This window comes from Tremella mesenterica, assembly GCF_000271645.1.
Source record: "Tremella mesenterica DSM 1558 unplaced genomic scaffold TREMEscaffold_6, whole genome shotgun sequence".
NCBI lineage: Eukaryota > Fungi > Basidiomycota > Tremellomycetes > Tremellales > Tremellaceae > Tremella > Tremella mesenterica.
In genome coordinates this window covers 435312-456555 of record NW_006711230.1, presented here as the reverse complement: position 1 = coordinate 456555, position 21244 = coordinate 435312, and the positions used below count along the sequence as shown (strand labels likewise).

At 46.3% G+C, this 21244-nt stretch overlaps 7 protein-coding genes across 7 annotated transcripts; 5 read left to right on the top strand and 2 right to left on the bottom strand.

Moving 5' to 3' along the window:
- Positions 1–156: 156 nt before the first annotated feature.
- Positions 157–4268, top strand: TREMEDRAFT_39321 (uncharacterized protein). Its single transcript, XM_007004910.1, is given in 19 exon segments — positions 157–332; positions 382–600; positions 647–740; positions 781–973; positions 1015–1155; positions 1200–1338; positions 1383–1472; positions 1514–1684; positions 1730–1881; positions 1926–1976; positions 2022–2192; positions 2289–2808; positions 2824–2908; positions 2959–3025; positions 3070–3218; positions 3356–3471; positions 3515–3696; positions 3772–3969; positions 4147–4268. The coding sequence occupies 12 exon segments, from the start codon at positions 242–244 to the stop codon at positions 2415–2417; spliced, it is 1641 nt and encodes a 546-aa protein (XP_007004972.1). The 5' UTR covers positions 157–241; the 3' UTR covers positions 2418–2808; positions 2824–2908; positions 2959–3025; positions 3070–3218; positions 3356–3471; positions 3515–3696; positions 3772–3969; positions 4147–4268.
- Positions 4269–4524: 256 nt separating this feature from the next.
- TREMEDRAFT_68910 (uncharacterized protein) lies at positions 4525–6134 on the top strand (the record flags this gene model as incomplete). The annotated part of the gene is made up of 7 exons (XM_007005131.1): positions 4525–4569; positions 4707–4745; positions 4809–4859; positions 5221–5294; positions 5341–5411; positions 5766–5837; positions 5995–6134. The coding sequence occupies 7 exons, from the start codon at positions 4525–4527 to the stop codon at positions 6132–6134; spliced, it is 492 nt and encodes a 163-aa protein (XP_007005193.1).
- Positions 6135–6277: 143 nt separating this feature from the next.
- Positions 6278–8597, bottom strand: TREMEDRAFT_62723 (uncharacterized protein; the record flags this gene model as incomplete). Its single annotated transcript, XM_007005020.1, has 5 exons — positions 6278–6756; positions 6949–7156; positions 7353–7553; positions 7741–7912; positions 8413–8597. 5 exons carry the CDS (start codon positions 8595–8597, stop codon positions 6278–6280), a joined length of 1245 nt encoding a protein of 414 aa, XP_007005082.1.
- TREMEDRAFT_73995 (uncharacterized protein) lies at positions 8538–10358 on the top strand (the record flags this gene model as incomplete). Its single annotated transcript, XM_007005165.1, has 7 exons — positions 8538–8613; positions 8666–8996; positions 9086–9290; positions 9346–9411; positions 9522–9710; positions 9902–10058; positions 10246–10358. The coding sequence occupies exons 2-7, from the start codon at positions 8815–8817 to the stop codon at positions 10356–10358; spliced, it is 912 nt and encodes a 303-aa protein (XP_007005227.1). The 5' UTR covers positions 8538–8613; positions 8666–8814.
- Positions 10359–10872: 514 nt separating this feature from the next.
- TREMEDRAFT_31510 (uncharacterized protein) lies at positions 10873–12924 on the bottom strand (the record flags this gene model as incomplete). The annotated part of the gene is made up of 8 exons (XM_007004891.1): positions 10873–10971; positions 11113–11242; positions 11291–11606; positions 11659–12097; positions 12168–12379; positions 12433–12542; positions 12595–12740; positions 12862–12924. The coding sequence occupies 8 exons, from the start codon at positions 12922–12924 to the stop codon at positions 10873–10875; spliced, it is 1515 nt and encodes a 504-aa protein (XP_007004953.1).
- A 1008-nt stretch (positions 12925–13932) lies between these two features.
- Positions 13933–19011, top strand: TREMEDRAFT_73994 (uncharacterized protein). Its single transcript, XM_007005162.1, has 10 exons — positions 13933–14225; positions 14303–14735; positions 14787–16100; positions 16151–16354; positions 16410–17040; positions 17085–17734; positions 17780–17852; positions 17904–18078; positions 18122–18675; positions 18785–19011. The coding sequence occupies exons 1-10, from the start codon at positions 14172–14174 to the stop codon at positions 18912–18914; spliced, it is 4218 nt and encodes a 1405-aa protein (XP_007005224.1). The 5' UTR covers positions 13933–14171; the 3' UTR covers positions 18915–19011.
- Positions 19012–19204: 193 nt separating this feature from the next.
- TREMEDRAFT_62719 (uncharacterized protein) lies at positions 19205–21129 on the top strand (the record flags this gene model as incomplete). Its single annotated transcript, XM_007005019.1, has 6 exons — positions 19205–19438; positions 19691–19788; positions 19940–20056; positions 20283–20370; positions 20699–20827; positions 21073–21129. 6 exons carry the CDS (start codon positions 19205–19207, stop codon positions 21127–21129), a joined length of 723 nt encoding a protein of 240 aa, XP_007005081.1.
- Between the last annotated feature and the right edge of the window lie 115 nt (positions 21130–21244).

The window sequence follows — 21244 nt, the reverse complement described above, 5'->3', positions numbered from 1 at the left end:
GGTTGTGGCTTGGACGCTAGCCGGAGATGTATGGAAGATGGCCATATGGGGGGGTCCGATCTCGATCGCGTGGTCCGAGCGTCGATCAAACACAGTCACACACGTCATGTCTTTTCTCTTTTCATCATCTACTGTACCTCTTTTTCAACAGACAACCCCATTCCCTTCACCCTCATCTTCATCCTCCAAAGCATGCTCTAGTACAACATCTCACTTCCCCACAACCTTCAAAGGCACGAGGATGAATGTGGTCATGCGTGACACAGAATCCGGGAAAGATCATCCCGGCTCGGCAACCTTTCTTGAGGCGCTCAATCCGGCTCAACTCAAAGGTCCGTTATCACCATCTCCGAATGGACCAAAGGGCTGATTTCAACTCAGCCGTCACTGCAGATCCTAGCGTTCCCTTGCAGATCCTTGCGGGTCCGGGATCAGGAAAGACCAGAGTCCTTACAAGCCGAGTTGCCTACCTAGTCAAGCACCATGGTTACAAGCCCATGCAGATAGTAGCCGTCACATTCACTAATAAAGCTGCAAATGAAATGAAAAAGAGATTGACTTCTCTTTTAGGGTCTAAAGCCGCGGACGCCTTGGTATTGGGTATGTGATTCTCTGACACAGAGAGGAGAGATGAAATGACACCAAGGAACTTTCCACGCAACTTGCGCGAGATACCTCAGACGCTACGGACAGCTCATTGGCTTACCCAACAACTTTGCCATAGCCGACGCGGACGATTGGTGAGCGACTAAGACTTTGGCAAAGTAAGCTTATCAATAGCAAGAAGATCATTTCGGGTCTACTCAAAGCCAAGGCTGAGATCATCCGAGCCTCACAGATGTCTTTGAAGGACTCCGGCGTCTTGTCCGAGATTTCAAAGGCAAAAGCGAAAGAAGAAGATCCTGAAGGAATGGCGGTCAGAGCTGCGAGAGACCCCAATACTTCGACAAGCACTCTGGCGATCATTGCTGAGGTTCGATTAACAGTTCATGAAACTAGCAAGCTGATTGTCAGTTGTATGCAGAATACGAGGCAACATTGAGGGAAGCAAATTCACTTGATTTTGATGATCTACTGGTTTTCGGATTGCGACTGTTCCGTGATTCCCCCCGGATTCTAGAGAGCTGCAGACACATTCTAGTGGACGAATTTCAAGTGAGCGCCGAGCTCTCGCGCAACAAGGCATCAGCTGAGGCCAGGACACAAACACCACCCAGTACGAGCTGATGAAATGCTTTGCCAAAGCACATGGGGGAGTGAGTGTGGTAGGAGATCCCGACCAATCAATATACGGTTGGCGTTCCGCAGAAGTAGAGAACCTCAACAAGATGATAACCGGTCAGTTAATCACATGGGTGGAGATCTAGCAACTGACTGCATAGACTTTCCGGGGGTCCAAGCCATCCACCTGGAAGAGAATTACCGCTCAACTGGGTCTATACTCCACGCAGCGCATTCTGTCGTCTCGCAAGGTACGTCATTGTCTCATTCCGGTCCCTATACTTACTCATAGATCGCAATCGAATTCCGAAGAATCTCTACACTTCGCATCCAAAGAGCACGACCGTCACTTTGAAAGTGTTTAGCACCCCAGTCATCGAAGCTTCCTTCATCGCTACCGAGATAAAGCGTTTGATTGCCTACTCCGGGAACGTCCTTAATCACGGGGATTTTGCTGTCCTTCGTGAGTTTTTAGTGTAATCATCACAGCTCAAGACTGACAGGGCAGTCAGATCCAACGCACTTTCCAGAAACATAGAGGCAGCCTTGCAGAAGGATAGCATTCCTAATCGAGTAGTTGGTGGGCACAAATTCTTCGAAAGGATGGAGGTGAAAGACCTGTTGGCATATCTGCAACTGGCCGACAACCCGAACTTTCTGGTCCGTTATAGTTCTCATGGCAGTGAACATTACTGACCTTCAAGCCAGCATTCCTGCGGGTGGTAAATGTTCCTCGAAGAGCGATCGGTGACAAGGTGAGAGATGATCAGTCCTCCACTGAGACGATACTGACGATTCAGTCCGTCGCTGATCTGCTTGCGGCTGCCAAAGCTGAAAAGCTCTCACCCATGGAGCTGTCAGAGTCTATAATCGATGGTGCTCAATTGCCTGAAGGATTCAAACCAGCGATGAAAAAGAATCTTGCCAACTTTGTCGGCGTTGTGCGCAAGGTCCGTCGCGCAGCTGAGAAGGTGCGTCTCTCCACTTCGATTATCGTACGGCTATCTCCTGTGTGTCTCTACATCTCAACGTCGTGACGGCAACATGCACCGGATACTCACCATCAGCGCACCCCAGTCGCTGAGCTTTTGAGAGTGATCATCCAGAAAATAGGCTACGAGGAATTTCTTCGGACCTCCCAGCAGGATTTTGACTCACGTTGGGAGAATGTGCAGGAGTTGGTGCGTGTTTTCTAATGATCGACTCAGGGTGGCTAACGAGACAGATTTCATTCAGTGTGGTCGTGGCAGAAGAACAGAGGAGGTCAATGTCCGAGACAGATGACGGTTTCATCTCTACATCGACCCTGGTGAACCCTCCAGAAGCAGAATCTCCTCAGCTCATTCCCCAACGCCTACATCCGATGTTCCGAAGGATGAGCAGCGGATCGACTACCACAGTGGACTCTCGACCGACCAAGAAGAGAAAACGCACGAGCACTCGAAGTGGCGATGACGGAGTGATAGAGCTTTTGTCCAGCGATGACGAGAGCGCTGGCTCTAGGCTTATGCCGGCGGGTGATGGGAGGGACATCTCGCCTGCGGGCCAGGTTCAGCATGGGTCAGCTTCTCCCAGTACCAGCCTAACGTAGCTGATCTAAAGCAGTATGACCCCGCTGAGCTTTTTCTTGCAGACATCCATGCTGTCGACGGACACGGATAGTGAAAAGGACATCGCCGATCAGCCTGTGCGTCGTACTCATCGGTGTCCTCACTTGAGACGTAGCTTATAATCTAGAAAGTGACAATCACCACGGTGCACGCTGCAAAGGGTCTGGAATGGCCTGTGGTGTTCATACCCGCTGGTCAGTTTGATATTTCGCCTCTTGGCCTTGCGCTCACGTTGCAGTCGAACAAGGTACATACCCTTCTTACCGATGCACCGAGGCACACGAGATAGCTGAAGAACGTCGACTACTGTACGTCGCCATGACCCGTGCCCAGCTGTTCCTCGTGAGCTTTTTGTACCGACAGGGAGTTCGCTTACAAGCAGACGCTGTCGCATTGCCATTTCCGAATGATGGGAGGGGAAGAGAACGACAAGTCACTGTCTGAGTTTATCATCTCCTCTCAGAAGAAGGACCCTGTGAGTGGTTCAATAAGGTACTGTATGGCTGGCACAGCTGACTCGGCAGGCTTCGTTCTCCGCTTCTCTTCCCGAAATCGACGTAGTTGTCCGAACTCGCATAGCAGCCATGCTTGGTCGGCCACCAGCGGACGAAGCGGCTATCAAAGAAGCCATCATGAAGCAGTCCGTTCTTCCTTTGTGATATATTCCGGGCGCTCATTGTCAGTGTTCGTGCTGCTCCTCCTCTGAGCATGTGGGATCCTCCAGAACCCCGGGATCGCCAATTCAACCGATTCGCTCGGAGAGAAGTGACCAAAGCCGCTCGGGCTGCTGAATACTGGGCCTCGGATCAAGACGACTATGCTCTTCCCGACCAGATCTCGTCGAAATCCACTTCCAACCCTCATCGTCGATCACATGAACCATGGCGAGCATCCGATGAAGGATTCAAATCAGCTCGTGAGGCCATGGTGCCATCACCAGAGAAAAAACCTCCGAAGATCGTTCAGCCCACCAGAGTGGACATGCCCACTGTTCTACCTTTCACTTTTGGCGAGCCAGATCTCAAACCGACAGAACAAAGTCTAGGGGCATTCACAAACGCATCATCATCTTCTTTGTCTTTCATGCGTAACTTGGGATTACCCGGGGAAACGGGTTCCATACCTAGCTCTCCGGTCAGTTCGCCACATCTAGGACCGAACGGTTTCGACATGGGTTTGAAAGCACGACAAACTGTACCTGGAGTCGGGGGCTTTCAGAGTGCCTCAGCGGGTGGTTTGGCGGCTATGAAAAACCTTGGACTTCCTGCGCCTCAATCGGGAGGAGGTTTCAACGGAATGGGTTCGGGGGGGGTAGGGGGGATCAAATCGGGAGGGGCCGGAACAGGACAGGGTTTGGGACAAGGAGTGAAATTGGCACAGGGTACAAAGAGACTTGGGATGGGTAGACCTGCACCGTGGGGTAGTAAGAAGTCTAGAACAGAGTGAGATCACATACATTTGTTGTAAAGATAGTTCGTCAAACTGCATGCACATTCGAAATTCAGTTTCACTCGATGGAAACCTTGTTTTTGGTGAGTACGACCGTGGGAAAATACACTTGCACTTCTCAGCTGCGCCCCGGACCAGAACAGTCCTCCACGATGTCTCAACTCGCCATCTCACCATCTTCCCAACTATCAACTGTAGATCCTTGATAGACTCGTAACAGACTCAGTGTAAGCAAAGGGAAAAGATGGAATACGTCGGTAAAGCTAGCGAAGTGATAAGTCATTTCAGAGTGAGCATACTCCTTTTTCTTTTCTTCCTTCCTATCCAATCCCATTCATCAAAGTCATCTCCGTCATCGATGTATCTTTGCATCAATTCGCGATAATGATAGAGAAGCATAGCGATATGAACAAAGACTAACAGTAGCAAACAAAATTATCAACTCTCAAACCGCCACAGGAATTTGTGAGTGCATCCATCTGCATATCGGACAGATGGTAGTAAGATAGGATGGACATTGATGAATAGTTTGACCATCGTCAAATTTCCAGACCGAAGGATTTAAACGATGCGACTACTGTCAGTTTTTCTACCTCTTCTTCCTTATGTATCCTCACCTTTGGTCTACGATGTTCAAACTTCGGTATCTGATCGTCTCACGACATGTTGTCTTCTCGTCCCTGTATCTTTGAGTGTTCTCATCCCAGTGCCTATGCGGTCCATGTGAGACATGAGTTAAGCCGAACGCAACATAGGTATCTGTGAAGGACGAAAGGGTCCAGGAAGGGAGGGTTCTCCGATGGCAAGATAAAGTCGGGTGGATTGTTCTGAGAGAGATGATTCACAAACGACATGGAACAATGATGAGGCAATATTTATGGATCCGGGAAAGGGGACAGAGGTGAAATACGGACGAGGAAAAAGTGGGCTAATGGTTCAGAGAATCACATATAACACTCGAGCCTTTTCTGGGAATTATCTTTTAGTCATACTTCTCCTTGCTGTCTATGCCATGTGAGTTTTTTTTTCCTGTGCAACCATAAAGAAGCTGAAGAAAAAGTATATTGAACCCTTTATTGTTGATTGCTATTTTATTTTTATTTGGGGGTTTCGTGTTGATCAACAAATATGGTGAGTTTTCGTTTTGACGCTGTGTCGTCTCCCTCTCACACTTTCCATTGTGTTCAGAGAAGAGACAAGAAAGTAGAGATAGCTATTTGACATTGAGAGGGGGGGGGGGGAGGTTACAGAGTTTTAGAGATTTTGATCTAAGAAGTTGTAGATTGGAGACGGGACAAGATGGCTGACCTAGAATTTCAGCAGCAGGCGAAAGATACTGCAAGGTGTTGAAGGCGAGGGAGTGCCCGAAATCTACGGAGAGACGTGTGAGGGCTTATGATGAAAAGAGTAAACAAAGGTTTTTGGGGTGATGAAGACCAAGAGATCAAGAGTGATTTTGAAAGAAAACTGATACTGATACCATAGCGCCTGAACCTATGCAAGTAGGAAATCGAGTCATCACTCAAAAAACATTATATGCCGCTTTGTTCGTCATTGGTAAGTCTAATTTCCCCTCGTTATTCAGACTTGCTCCCTCCTTGTTGGCAATGATTCATCTATAACCTTATTCAAACCCACATCCGAACTTCTCTGGCCCAGAAGACCGTGACATGAGAATCACATTGTACTGGTGGCCTCACTGCTCATCTCACAGGTCTACCATTGCTATGGTTCGCATCCCCCGTCTCAACGTTCTTCTGGTTAGTCGGCTCTTCTGCCATCCTCATCGTCGGTCATGCGGTATTGATGGAACCGGGTGTTGAATCGGAATACCAAGGTCTCGAAGGTCCATAGTGATCTCTCACATTTTATCTCTTCATCACCCTCTTTGTCAATTGACAGATCGTGAACGATATGCATATCGAATATAGAGATGGTTTCGTGGTTTATCATACACCATTCCAGTATACAACATACGTATGTCAATGGGAAATTGCTCAAAAACTTATGGTCACTCGAACAGCACGATGATCACTCCATAATCCCCTCCAACCTGTAACATCACCATCCACAAAGTTATCTATGACCGCATACGTGTCAATCTGATAACCTCCTCTAATTCTTGTTTTCCCTGTCGATATCACTTGTTGTGAGGTTGATCTCCCCTCTTCTCTTACCGAAATCACCTTGTCTGAAGACTTCTCTCCATCGTCTATCGTAACATGCTCTTGGAGCGGGACTGGAGGGAAAGCGGGAAGATCTTGATCAGAAGCGAGAAAAATGAAATCAATCCTTTTCGTACGTTCCGTCCTGCTGAATCCTGTATAGGTATGTAAAGGTCCATAAGGATTGCTTTGTCTTCCGTTGGGTCTGGTTCTGATGTGAGAGTGAGTATCTAGGAAAGTGAATGTTGATTGACCGGGTATGCCGTGGGTTGAAGTGAGGTTTTTATAGCCTTCTTCTTCAGGAGGAGAATCTGAGTTTTAGTTATTTTCTCGAGAATCTTCGTTTACTCCACATTCGAAGCGGTCATGTTGAATCATCTTCATCTGACAAACCTAGCATTATCCGTAGAGGGGAAGTCAACCAATGAGGAGATCGGGCAGTTAAATTCGAAGTAAGAATGTAATTGATTTGACATAAGGGAAAGAAGGCAAGGTGTTCTCACTGAGATCTCCAAGTAAGATAACAACCCCTCTTCCAATTTGTTCATTCTCTTCTATACCCCTCACCCATCTCCATATCTCTTGTCTCATCATCAAACCACTTTCAGCTCTGGCCCTAATTCCTAGATCGTCCCAATGAGTATTGACGACATGTACTATCTCCCCAGATTTGTCTTTGAGACTGAGAAGTGTCATGATTCTAGGTAAATTCTGTGTATCAGATTTCGTCCATTCTGTCTACTCTCTGATCCCATCAACTCTGAATCCATACGATCGTCGGTTTACATAGGGTAAATCATCAGCTCTCAACCACCTGAAACCACACCTGCGAATTTTAGACACCTCAATTCGGCGGGATCCGGGTTAAAGGTAAGATGACGGATGATACATGAAAAGAAATATTCACCGCATCCCAGCCTTTTGAAGGTCTATCAGGTGTTGGCGATAACCATTTCGTTGTCCATTTCAATAATACGAATCGGGTTGAATCATAGAATATAGGACTATATTCACCAGCTTCAATACCATCGTCTCTCCCGACTCCCACGTGTGAGTATTCAGGTCCCAGGAGGGTTTGTATGTCGTCCAATTGGTTTTTGTATACTTCCTATTCATCAGCTACCTCCTTTCCGACCCACTTTCATGAATCAAGTTAAATCGATACACATCCCTTCAGGAACAGCCCTTCCAAGACATAATCATTTGGAGCATCGAGTAGATGTATGTGGAGTAGGAGAAGCAGAGAAGACAGATATGAACAGAAGTTAGAAGGTTGAGAGGTAATATGGACTGACTTGGAATGCAACAATGTCTAAATCCCCAAGAGAAAGAAGAGCATCAATCATCCTTGATCGTCTTTCCGCCCAAGGAAGTTGATCGTAAGGTCCTCTAAAGAATTTCTTGCTAGGTGGAACGGCCCCATGTGGGGGTATGGGTACTGGGTGATCACGATCCCCATCGAATTTTCTACACTGTCAGTGAACATCTATCATCGAAGGGAGAAGGGAGGGAGGCAGAAAAGGGGACGAACATATTGAGGGTCGCCAAGTGGATAGGTGCGCGGGTTGACCTGATGGGCTGAGTGTCGGATGGAGTGGATGAGCGGGACGAAGAAACAGTGACCATTGTAGATGATCAAAGGAGAGTTGTCGGTAATAGGTTATTTCACTTTAGAGGGGAAGTGAGTCGTTGATCGTTGGCGAGTACCTAGCAGCCGAGCAGCGAGGTTTATTGATTCCGGATAGTCAGTCAACGAGCTGAGTTCATGAGTGATATCCTGGGAAAGGAGATATCCTTAGTGTCTCACAAATGATTATAGTCGGCGAGCAAACATGCATGGACGATGATACGATGATGGCTGTGGAAGCATAGTAACAACAGACCACCTAAGTACTTCCAAACCTATTGAATGCCCTTGTCAAGATTGGAGTGAGCGTTCCGCGTGCCTATGAAATAGATCTGCTAACCTGCCAATTTCCCCCGCTATAGATTTGGTTGATAGGCGTGCCATACGTTTCTGTGACGTCGTGGCGCTTGTAAGATTCCCGCAAATCCCCATCCGCAGATCCGCAGACCCGCCGTTTGTACAAAACTTTGCGCAATTACTGCGAGCACTGCTTTGGTGCTGGCTGATAAGTGTTGACTTTCCCATGGCCCTTGCTTCATTTGTGAGGGTCTGACATTATTATACGAACCCAGAGGCGCTAATGAGTACTGTAGGCCGAAATATCACCCAATCTGTCAATGAAGCCGAGAGACCCTCAAACCGAACAGCATTCCCCTTTCTCCTCTTCCAGTAATTGGTCGGTTGACTCAGCTCAACCATCCTCAATTCGCTTACTGTCGTTCCTTCGCAGAGTTGATTCGTTATGGAAGCGATACGCTCGATGATTTCTACACCGAGAACCAGAATCTTGCTCGTCTTGGGAGCTATCTTCATCATCTTTGTCGTACATCGATCCACCAGCTCCACATGGAAGTCCTTGTCTCCACATAAGGATGATTATGGATTGATAGGGGATCAATTTATCCAACCTCCAAATTTTGACATGTAAGTTATCTTCACTCTCGCTCTTCTTCCAGTGTACTGTGTATGTGACAAAGTCTGGGGATTGGTCAATGAGCTGATGAGCGACGTAGGGTCGTATCGCATTATGAAGAACCGTACGATGTCATGGCGGATACCATAGAACAGATCAAATCTAGACTACCATCTTCTTCCTCTATCAGAGTCACCATCTACCACAAAGGATCCCGAACTGGTAGTGAGCTTGAAGAATTGTCAAATATCGCCGATCGAGTCATCAAGCTTGACAATATCGGCAGAGAGGGAGAAACGTATCTTGTAAGTCTGGATACAGACCAGATTGACTATACTTGAAGAGGAATTGATGGGATAGCGACATATCGTAAGACATTATGATAATGCTGAAAGTGATATGGCAGATCACACAATTTTCCTTCAAGTGAGTATATCTGTTCCAAGGCACTTTTCATCACGTTCGAAATTCTCTCAAAACCATTATTTCGATACTGTCCTCATGTCCATTTTGTGGATGAACGACGCTGACTTTAGCCTCACTTGGCTTGGGATTGGGTTCTACTTCCACGTGTCTCCATCATCAAACCAAACACCGGATTCCTTTCATTGGGTCCTTATATCAACATGACCCGTGGGGTAGACGTTCATGGTAATTCCTTTCCGAGGATAAATGATATATATTCTGCTTTCAGAGGTGATTTCTCACCTCCATATTCTATCCTGGTGAGTTTATCGAATTCCTGTTCCCTAGTTTCCATTGATATTCCATTGATATATCTCTTTCGTTCAAGTGAAAAAAGGAGATGGCGGGAAACTGCGGGCAGGCTGCATACTTGCAGATCACTGAATAGAAATTGCAAATCGTTGAATATAACCGTAGGTCATTGTCAGAGTATAGATCACTTACTATGAAGGCGACGTGGGCAGGTCAATTTGTCGTTTCACGTGAAAGAATCTTATCGAATCAACTTCATTTATATACAAACCTCTTGGCCAAATTCCATGCTCCTCCAGAACATTGGATATGGACAGAAGGATGGCATAATAATGAACCGTCCAATCCGACTTTAGGTGTGTCTTCTCCCCTCTCCCTTCTCCGCTCTTCCTTTCCATACCTCCATCCTTTTACTGTGCCGTTCCACATGAACTTCTCCTCCCACCTAATACCCAACTTGTTTATGGCGGGTAGTGTCCAAGGTCCCTTGTTATCATCGCATTCAACGGTATTCTCTTGCCTGTAAGTTCTCACTGACATCAGGCCACGCATTGGAACGATCATGGCCTCTCATATTCGGTTGTGAGGATGCCAAAATGGCTGAAACGTGTGGTGAGGGTCATGGACCCACATGTACATGTTTTGACACGGTGTAACGTGCATAGTTGTGTGAGTATTTGAGTGAATAATTCGTGGATCCTTGGCGCATGAGAGTTTTGTGTTGTTTGATAGGGAAGGGAATTGGAGGTCTTCTACACCTGCGGATCTTCGGTAAGCTGGAAGGATAGATATATTTAGATCAATGAACGAATCGTCACATTTAACAATTGTAGATGTGAATCCCGCATGCATATATATCATCATGAGCCATTATCTGGTGTACTAGTTCTGATGAGGCTTCAGCTTACCAAAGTTGATATTCTCAGTCAGTGGATGTTTGAAGGTATTGGAACACTACCAAAGTTGACCTTCCATACTTCCTTTAAGATTGCTCCCGTATATCCCGAAATATGTCAGATGTGGACTGCGCGATGAAGGGTGACAAAATATTGCGTGTATACATGCGGGTATAAAGTGTAATAAACATTGTTCTAGTACTTCAATGCAGAGAGTAAATCCCATCTTCCCAATGCCCGTAACTCACCATTGGAGGTATTGTGTCCAATCAACCTACGGATTCCGTCGGCTGTTCACCCAATCCGTATCATCCAGCGTCATCTCACGTACGCCAAAAAGGGCGTTATCAACCGCTTCGACTCCAAGCATGAACTAAACGGATATCAGTTGTGTGCTCGTTTGATAAATGACCAAATTTCAATAATATCTCTCAAGATGATATATGTGGATCATCGTTCAGACTGAAATATAGACCACAAGGAAATATTATGATGGGAATGAAAATGAACCCACAGAATGATCTTGATTCCCACATTCGTATTTCCAACTCCCAAATCTACCCCTTGACCAAATATCATAGTCCTCTTTCAAAACGGGTAGTATCTCCTGAAGAGCTGCGTTTCTTCCTAATGTCGGTGTGGGACTTAAACATGTTAGCCTTATTCAGATCGAGGCAGATGGAAGATCTCACTAGCCATAATCGAACCTTCTCTCATAAGTGCTAACTATCTCATCTGTCTCTTTCAATAATTCCGTAGCGATAGCTCCTTTTATCGTTTCTTTCAACAACGTATCCAGGTTGACGGGCTTTTGTTCCGATTGACAAACTTCAAACATGAGTGACCAATATGGACCTGTCTTAGGAGTGTTGTCGAACGGTAAATTTGGATTGGCAAGTTGGATCGTAGGAAGTGATTTGGATGTTGGAGGGGTATTATATGGTGAATAATTAGAAAATATTGTAGCTCTATAAAAAGGTGCTGAATCTTCAGGAAAGTAAAGCCAACCTAATTATTCACTTAGCCATCGTGACTCAGGTGGGCGATTACGACGACTCACATTTATCTCCTATCCTTTCTGGTCTTTCACCTCTGATCCCGATACCCAAAATTATGGTATTACTCCATATCAATCCTTTAGAGGCTTCCTTTAATTGTTGAAGTCTTAAACTTTCCAAACCTTTCAAACGACCCAAAAGTTCGGTTATAGGCATTGTATTGATCAAATTTTGATATTTAACTTTTCTTCCATCCCCCAATGAGACCGATTTTTCCGATACATTCACACTTGTCACTGTCCCAGATTTAGACATTCTGAATTTTTCAATTGGTAGAAGAGCAGTTACGGCTTTCCAAATCCCCCCTGTTCCTCCTCGTGCTGGGAATTTGAACAAAGCATTAGGTCCCCAATTTCCTGCCACTTCTTTGGTAAGAGCGTTCCGAACGACAAGACGTAATGATGGAGCTGCTACACGTTCTCCTAACCATTCACATTGCATCTGAGTGTGAGCTTTGAGTTCGATCTGGCCGACTCAAGGGAGGGAAAAAGACTGGATGCCATTCACTAACCTGGTACGTTGGAACACCCCATACTTTGTAATTATACGGTCTCATGAAACAATTGGCAATCCCTTCTCCCATGTTCCTAATTATCCATTCGTCGAAAGTTTTCGGTCTGATAGTCGGTGTAGCTGCGCGAATCTCTGAAGCGACAATCAACCCATCAATACATGATAACTGCATATCCAATGGGAGTTTTGAGACGTTATTCTGATAAGGATCTTTTAGATGCGTTAACAACATTCATCTTGTATGGAACACATGATAAACTTACACGGTACCCAATGACCGAACGAACGATCGTACGAAACTCGCTGATGTGAGAACCAATCATCCTTCCCTGGTAAGGCTTTATTTAGAATTTCGTCGAAAAAGGCGTAATGGCTATCGATCAGTTCGGTTAGTCACCAGAAGGGCGCAAGATGTTGAGACTTACGAAAAAATGACATGTCCTCCGACATCAAATAAAAAACCTTCGTCGGTCACGTCTGTACTAGCCAACCCGCCTGCGGCTTCCGCAGCTTCTACAACGAGGAAGTCTCGCTTGAGATTGTCAAGACGAATAGCAGCTCCCAAACCGGTCTAGACCATGTTAGCCGTGCTTTTTTCCGTAGTTCGTGGACAAGATAAGAATTGTCACTGGGGTTTTCGAAATGCTCGGGAATGTTTTCTATGAGCACAAGGTGGTGGTAACAAGACTCACCGGTCCAGCACCTATGATAAGCGTTTCGACATGAACCACATCGTCCTCTTGTGAGTTGACCATAGATAAGGAGCGTTTTGATTGACACAGGTGTAATAGGTAATGGAATATCGGGGCAAGGTCGACAAGACGTCGGTAATATATGAACAAGGCAGGTTGTCAAGATGTGTTTTGAGGATTATCATCCCATATTAAGCCGATGTCCCGCTCTTTTTCTAGATCTTGGCACCTCGAGTACTCGCGTTTGACTTTTTGACAGGGCGGGCGAGAAAGACAGGGCAAGAGTGTTTGATTGCAGTGCCGCAACAAGGCACCGGGTTACGCCGCATGAAGCCTTGCATCCACGGCCAGAACCAGAGTGAGACGCGTCGAGTCGACCATTCAAACAGTATTCAGCATGGTCGAAAGGTTCAATGTGGACGCTAGTCATGTAGGAGACCGAGAGATTTTCCGGGTTTCATGGCGATGAAATAAGCCACAAGGGGGGGTTGTTGCGTACCTCGCCATGGAGAAGGAAGGGCAGCGTGGCAGCAATTGTCTTCTTTGACAGAGGCTATGACCTTTTCGGTAACGCCGGTATTCTTATCTGTGTCATGATCGTACTATTTCTGGTATCTTCTGGTAGCGGTGATTGAGCTGAGCTGAATGGGGTCATTTACGATGACCAAAGTGGGATGTGGAAAGATGCAGATTGAAAAAGGATGGGTCACTTTTAAAAAAGTCTAGCCAGGAGATCGGCCGGTTCGCCGGTACTCAACGGTAATAGGCATGCGATTCCATGCCTGTCCCGAAGGAGCCTCGGGAGCCTATTTGCCGGATATTCATCCTTTACGAAGTATATGCTCACGATTCTCAAGCCTGTGGCCTGTGGCTTGAATTGGAACACGAAGAATGCATTCAATCATCCTGAAGTGCACGACAGAGGACCCGGGATGCAGTATATGAAACTATCACGTCCAGGACGTCAAGCTGCTAGCAGAGAGCCGGAGGGTGGAGAGTGGAGATAAGAGAGGTCTTGGGGAGTGTAATTTCAAAATCCCCAAAGTTGACCCGGAAAAGCTCACTCCATATAATTACTTACCCCTTCTCTCCTTGAACAAGCGATGGACCGAGTAGTGGCCCTCGTCTCTAGACATACTGTCACTATATCAATCTTGTAAGATCTCCTTCGGCCCCGAATGTCATAGCACGGACCTAAATACCCATCATTCATTCATCCATCAAGGTTATCTCAAAGCTTCCTGGTAACGCCCTCTTGGTCAACTTCGGATATCCTATAACACACTCACTCATGTCATCGCAAGTAGAAGATGGACAATGCGTCTTGGGACATTACGACATATCACCCTGCCATCAGGACTGCCGTGAGTCCGGACCACTCATATGATTTGGGCCGCGTTCCTTCTTCTCGGAATCCGAAAGGGCGCAAACTGACTGATAGTTTGGTAAACTTGGCCGATCACCTTACTCCGTGGAAACCATACATTCCGGTCCCTATACCAATACTACGGAACAACGTATTCACCGATGCCTACGCGATTTCATTCATGCTCATCCAGATTCATTCATCGATTTCGTTCAAGCTGAGATCACTCGTTCAACCCCGCACGATGCTGGAGGAGGAAATGGAATGCGATATCATCTTGATGGCCGGTTGGCATTTTCACTCCGACTTGAAAAGGCTCTGGGAGAAGCGGAAAAGATGATGAGTCAACTGGCCCTGGAATCTTTCTCGTCCTTCGGGTCACTCGGGGGGAGTCAAATTTTATCCGACCTACCCTCAGGACCTAGGGTCGACACTGGGCGTCCGGATGACGAGAACGAGGATCAGGATGAAGATGAAGAGATGTACACTGCCTATGGAGGTTCTCCAAGTAAAGTTCTTGGACTGGAATGAGCTGTATAGAGGGCGCTGACCCACACAGCCTCTCAAGCTTACTCGACTCCATCACCCTTTGTCAGAACGGAGAAGTACAGTGTGGTCGAGACGACGTCTACGAAGAGAAGATTAGAGATAAATACGTCACCGAGCGCTCAGAAAAAACGTCGGTCCAGTGAAGATCGCAAAATGGGACCCCCCATTTCTCATGTGTCTTCCAACAGACCTTCACTCATCCCGACCGTGTCGACCACTTCGGTCGATACCAGATCCTCTGATCCTTCAACGACACTAGTCACCCCCTCCACCCCACTCGTACCTGATTTCTGTTACCCAGATCCCGAAGAGCCGTTCACAGAACCTACATCCAGTGATGTCGACGGAATCGTCCATGCCTTTCCAAAGACCAGACTCGAGACAGGGGTGATACCGACCTCCTCAGCCACGACAGTCTCCTGGAAACCTATCTCGTTATCAGAGGAAGATCAACGCACCGTCCTCGTCCTTCCCCGTTGCCCCTACCAAGCGATGCTCTACAAACATGATGTGAAATTTCATGTCCAATGGGAGCTGGAGAGAGCCCTTGCCAGGCATCCTGTGCTCTCGTGGGCTGATTTCGAGACGGGTGATTTCGACAGTCTACAAGGTTCCGTAGTCGAAGCCGCTCCCCTCGTCCGACCCCTGTTGGACAAAGTGCTAGCAAGGAAGAGCGGTACTGCCTCCGCCTCGGCAGAAGATATCTTGCTCCTACAAGGCGCCATGGGTCAGAAGAGGTCGAAGATGCTACATGAAATAGATAGAGAGGAAGCTTCCATTCGTGCGGGTGACTTGTCAGGCTGTGGTACAGGGGATGATGGATGGTATGGCGGTAAGATTAACTACTCAATCACGGTGAAATCGGTCTCCCTCCGCTCTGAGGAATGCGTTACTCTTCTGTCCGATTCTGTGCAGGATCTTTATCATCAACGTGACATACTTAAGACTGAAGGTCCCATGGATGATCCAGAAAATCCAATGGGTATCACAAGTATCACCAAGCCTGTCACGAGATTCCCATTCTCAATGACTCTTCGTCAGCCAGACATGCAAGGCAAGTCATTTCGCTTGGCCAGACGATTCGGCTCTCGTCGCGTCATCACCTTCAAGATTGACGTCAAAGAACAAGACCGCAACAAGCTGTTGTCACTTTTCATTGGTCGAGTTTTCGTAATATTCGGTAGAGCCTATCAAGCTCTCTGGGCACCGGCAGACCGAGATTCAGTCTTTGCCATCGAGACCAATCATAGTGTACCTAGTGTGACATATTCTGGTCGATTTACACGGGAACCTGGAATGCCAACTTTTGCAGAGATCCTACAAAGTGAGTAATGCGACGTCTCTTGATGCCGCCGAGTGAGCTGACTAAATAAGGATACAACGATTTGACTCTGAAACCATCCCAAGCTGTCGCTAAGTGGGCTGCAAGACCTCAAATCCTCTTCTCGGATTCAGTCCCTGCCACGACCGTCAGCCCTGAAAGTATCATGGTAATCGACGATATCATCACCGCCGAGGCTGATGCTGTTGGACATGCATCCACTGAGCAGATTCTCACGGATGGTTGCGGTCTGATGTGTGAGCATCTCTCCCATTTCTTCGAGTTCTATCGTTTTGCAATGTTGACACGCAGCCGAAGCCCTTGCAAGCCGCATGTATGCTCATGCGGACATACGTCCGTCCTCAGGTCGATCTTGTGTCGTGCAGATGCGTATCGGCGGCGCCAAAGGTCTCCTCGCTTTGATGAGCTATCAACAATCAATCGAGTTCCCCAACGTGGATATCGTTCTTCGACCCTCGATGATTAAGGCCATCCCCGACCCTCGTTTCGCTCATGACGTGTCGCTTCTCACGCTGGACGTGATCCGTTGTGAAAGTCTCAAGATTTCTACCACACTTTCTGCTGAGCCGATTGCTCTGCTTGTGCATAACGGGGTACCTGCATGGCTTTTCTGTGATCGCCTGATCCAAGGTCTCGATGATCTCAAGGACGCTTTCACGACACAACCTCTGGCAGGTGAAAATAGAGAGGACGTTTCAGTTCGTATCGCTGCCAACTGCTATGGTCGTGGTGGAGTTGGAACAGAACGCAAGAAACGACTCGTGGTGGCCTCGGGGAGATCTACGCGCGCTGCTGGCATAACATGGGAGTCCACGATGGAAAACGATGAGACTGAAGATGGGGAGTTACCCCCTCTGATCCATCCTTCTGAGAGGTACGACGTAGATCCTATCAGCGGACAGTCCGGATCCATTGCTGAAAGGTGAGTCACCCTTATCCTTGATGACTAAGCTGACACTTTATTAGCCTAATGGATGCAGTCGCTTCTGGCTTCCATCCATCCGAATCGGGATATACTTGCTCTAAACTCAAATGGCTCGTTCACTCCTTATCTTCCAAAGCCATCCGAGAATTCCGTATTCCAGTGGAACAATCCATGTCAGCTTTCATTGTCCCGGATTCTCTTAGTGTGTTAGGCCCAGATGAAATATTCGTCTCCTTCTCATCTATCGCCCCTTCTGATCCGGTCACAGGATGCAGGATTTCATACCTTGAAGGACCTGTTCTAGCTCTACGATCACCTTGCAAACTCCCTTCGGACATTCGTAAATTCACCGCGGTGTATCGACCCGAACTCGTCCATTTGACAGACTGCATCGTCATGTCTGCCAGAGATGATTGTCGTCGCTCTCCTGCGTCTTTCCTCGGTGGAGGGGACTATGATGGAGACACCGTTCAAATTATATGGGATCCTGAAATCGTTGGACCTTTTAAGAATGCGGATGACAGTTTCGCCGATACTCCGCAAGATTTTGAGAAACAAAATTTTGTAAAAGATATCGTCAAAGGACACGAATTTCTTGCTGCTTTGGATGGAGTGTCCGAAGAGACTTTAGTTGCGAATTATCAATCCTTCTTGCTAGCTGCTCTGAAAGATGACCATTTGGCGGGAACATGTGAGCGCACATAATGTTGGACTTTGGTCTATGATTAACGTTCAGATTCTGACTTGCATGGTAATGCGGGATACAGATTAGGATACGATCATCCACTCACTGTTCGTCTGGCACGAATGTGAGTTCTTCATATAATTTGGATGTCAATGTAATCATACTGATTCGTGAGGTTTTGTCTTGTTCTTGATGCCCGCAAAAGTGGTCTACAAGTCTTGCCCCACATCAAAGCGAAGGATAAACGAGAACACTCCGGTGCTTTGGGATGGAGACTTTTCAAAAAAGATTTGGAGAATATGGAGAATTTGATACCTATCAAACGTCCCCAGATACTTGGACCATTTGTTGTAAGTCTCTTTCAACTCATTTTATTCCGCGGTCTGATGATAGATGGACCTTCTTATGGAGATCGGACAAAGACATAGGGATGAGATGATGCTCTCTTTCCCTACCGAAATAAGTCCACCAAGCCGTAAAGATTATGATCATCTATCTCCCTTTTATCATAACGTCGAAGGTTTATCAAAATCCTCACCAGTCATGTCTGAGCAACTCGATTTGCTTAAACAACACATCAAAGCGTGTAAAACCATCTGGGACAGTATTCGTCAACGTCGTCTTTCCCGTTCGATCAACATTCGCCAGGCGTATCTTGATCTCATGGCTGGACGCAAGATCACACTCATGGGTTCTAGAAGTGGATTCAATTCCGCTTCGAAATCGAATAGATCTCGCAGTCCCATCAAGGGGAAACCTTCAGAGACTATAGAAGAAGATTTGTTGATGTTGACTCAAACCCGTCATCTTTCCGCCGTGTGGCATGATGCACTCACCGTTTCGGATGTTCCCAATATTTGTTTGAGGGATGAAGAGTCATTGAAGCGATTGAAAATCAGCTGTGCATCTGTCGTAGCGAACGGATATCCCAGACCCTTGTTATTCCCGTACGTACTTGTACTACTCTTCCATCCCCTCTTTTTAAGTCCACCCCTCCCCTCTAATGATCTTCACATGAGTCAACAGATGTATGAAAAGAATGTAGCTGATTGATAGATTTGACGTGGACTTTCCGACGACCTGCAGGATGAAATGCCTCGCAAGTGGTATGACTCGTACTGTACTACAAGCCATATACGACAATTCAAAATTATCCATTCCCCCTCGACGTCTTCTTGACATGTAACATACCATCACCATCACACACCGTATATTTCATATCTCGTCATATCGCGCATTCAAATCATATATACATATATATATCATGAAATTTCTCCATATTCTGGATACTTACAGTTTTCTTTTTCTTTTTCTCATCCCTTTGACTCCTAACGACTACGTTAGACATGGATAAAGGAACATATCCCCTTGAACCTACCTTTCATCTTTTACCTTGGACCTCGTCGATCGTCCTTTCCTTGACAAACAAATGCTGATCTTCTCACTGTTGACCGGAATTGGAGGTTTGTTTTCGAAATGAGTGGGAGCAAGAACCGCAAGGATCATCTTCTGGGAACTATCCAAGCTTGGACTCCTGATAGATTAGCGGCGAATAATCGGTTGATTCAAATTAGACAAGATGAATTGGATGAATTTGCAGAGAAGAAAGAAGAAGCAGAGAAAGAGAAAGAGAAAAAAGACAAGGAAGCGGGTAAAACGAAAGCTCCTAAACCTCATGAAGTGGATGCGGCGAAGATGGTTGAAGATTTCGTGAGTGGTTCTATGAGTAATTTCTCTCTCGCTTTGTGTTGTCTCTTTGAGCCTCCAAAACGGGCGTGATCATCATGGGAAATACACAATGTTTCCATATTCGAGTTTGTGCCGAAGACTATGTGACAGCTGAGTGGAATTTCGTACATCACTCTTCCTTACACAATTCCGAGGTCGTGATTCTTGCTCTGGGTGACGGTGACTATAGGCAGGCATAAGCGAGGAAAGAGAGAAGCGCTGACTTGACTTCAGGTTAAAGAATGGTCACCCCAACTTGGTAAATTTCTCGAGACCTTTTGTCCGACCTATCGAGCTCTACCAGCCTTCGTAATACTTCATATACTCTTCTGGTAAGTTTATAACTCTTTTCATCATCACCTATGTCCTTCTATGTCAACCTCACTATCACCCATCACTGCTTTTTACCTCTCCTTGTGGCCGAAGTGTTTGGATTGTCCATCAGTACTTGTACCAGATCATATAAAAGCGTACTAAGTTCAGGTGGTCATCTCCTTGGTACCTTCATTTCGTCATACCTTATCCTATCATTTATTTGGTACCGGCATGGTGTACCTTTTTATCGCTCTTTGAACCGAATAAAGAGAATCAACGATTATGGTGGGTTCTTTTGACCTCATTCCTCCTTCCTCCGTCGTCCCGATCCCCTCTTCGCTGTCCCACTCGTTCACCTTCCGTCTTCTTTCTTTTATCTTCTCCCTTAAGAATATCTCGTATCCAAGACGGTCTTTTCCATCAATCAAGCCAACCTTCTTCCTCTAAGACCTTGCTATCGTGTCGGAGGGATAAAATGTGTGAAAATTCCGAGACGACGCTGAATAAACAGGGAAGCTTATTGGATCATTTTAGCATGTATCGAATACTCTGAATCTCTAGTATTTGGAAGTACGATTTCTTTGTTCTGGTATCCTAAAGTCAGTCTCATCCATTTGTCTCTTCTCCACATCAACATCCACGTACCCCTTCCACAGGCGTTTCCTCTCTCTCACACACATCCCTTTCCAACATGGATCGCTTCTCTCAAACTCTACCCCTTTCCTCATAGAGGGAACTCCCTTCTCTGTACTGTCACCTAGCGTAGAAGACGGAACGGCACAGGACGACGTTAAATATACCTTCACATCACCAGTGGGGGAAATGTCTGAAGGAGGGAGGAAGTGGAAGAGGAAAATGATGAAGTGAGTAATAGGAAGAAATAGAGGAAACGGTGAAATGAAGATCATCCCACTAACTCAAGATCAGATCAAAGCTCTTTTATGTCTGTTCCTCTATTCAACAACTTCCAAAGAAAAACGGCCTAAAATAGACGAAAAGGGACGTCCTGTTGTAGGAAGAGATAGACGACCCGAGATGGAAACCGTCGGCGTTTATGTTAGTTCTGTCTTTCTTTCCTTTTTCCTTTTGATCACCAACACTTCGTTGACTCTTCACGTCTTGAGGTTTGGAATGAACAGGGACTCCAAATGTTGCGGTTTGAAGCCATGGAAGATATCCCAAATGTTGAGTTTCAGAAGGATGAGAAGATCCACAAGTTAGAATTTGACTTGACCAAAAGAAAGTTCATTGTTAGGAGTTAGGAATGATGATGATGGTTCATAGATGAGCTGATCAGATAGCCTGCATTGATTTGGATCAAGCCTGTTCTACCTCCCGTCGAAAAGAAGGAAGGATGAACAACTTCTCCCGTCATATACAATCATAGAATGGTCGAGCTACTGAGGTATTGAGCCATTAACATTTATATACCTTTCACAAAGGCGAATGATTCTGTCAAAATGTGCAATGCAT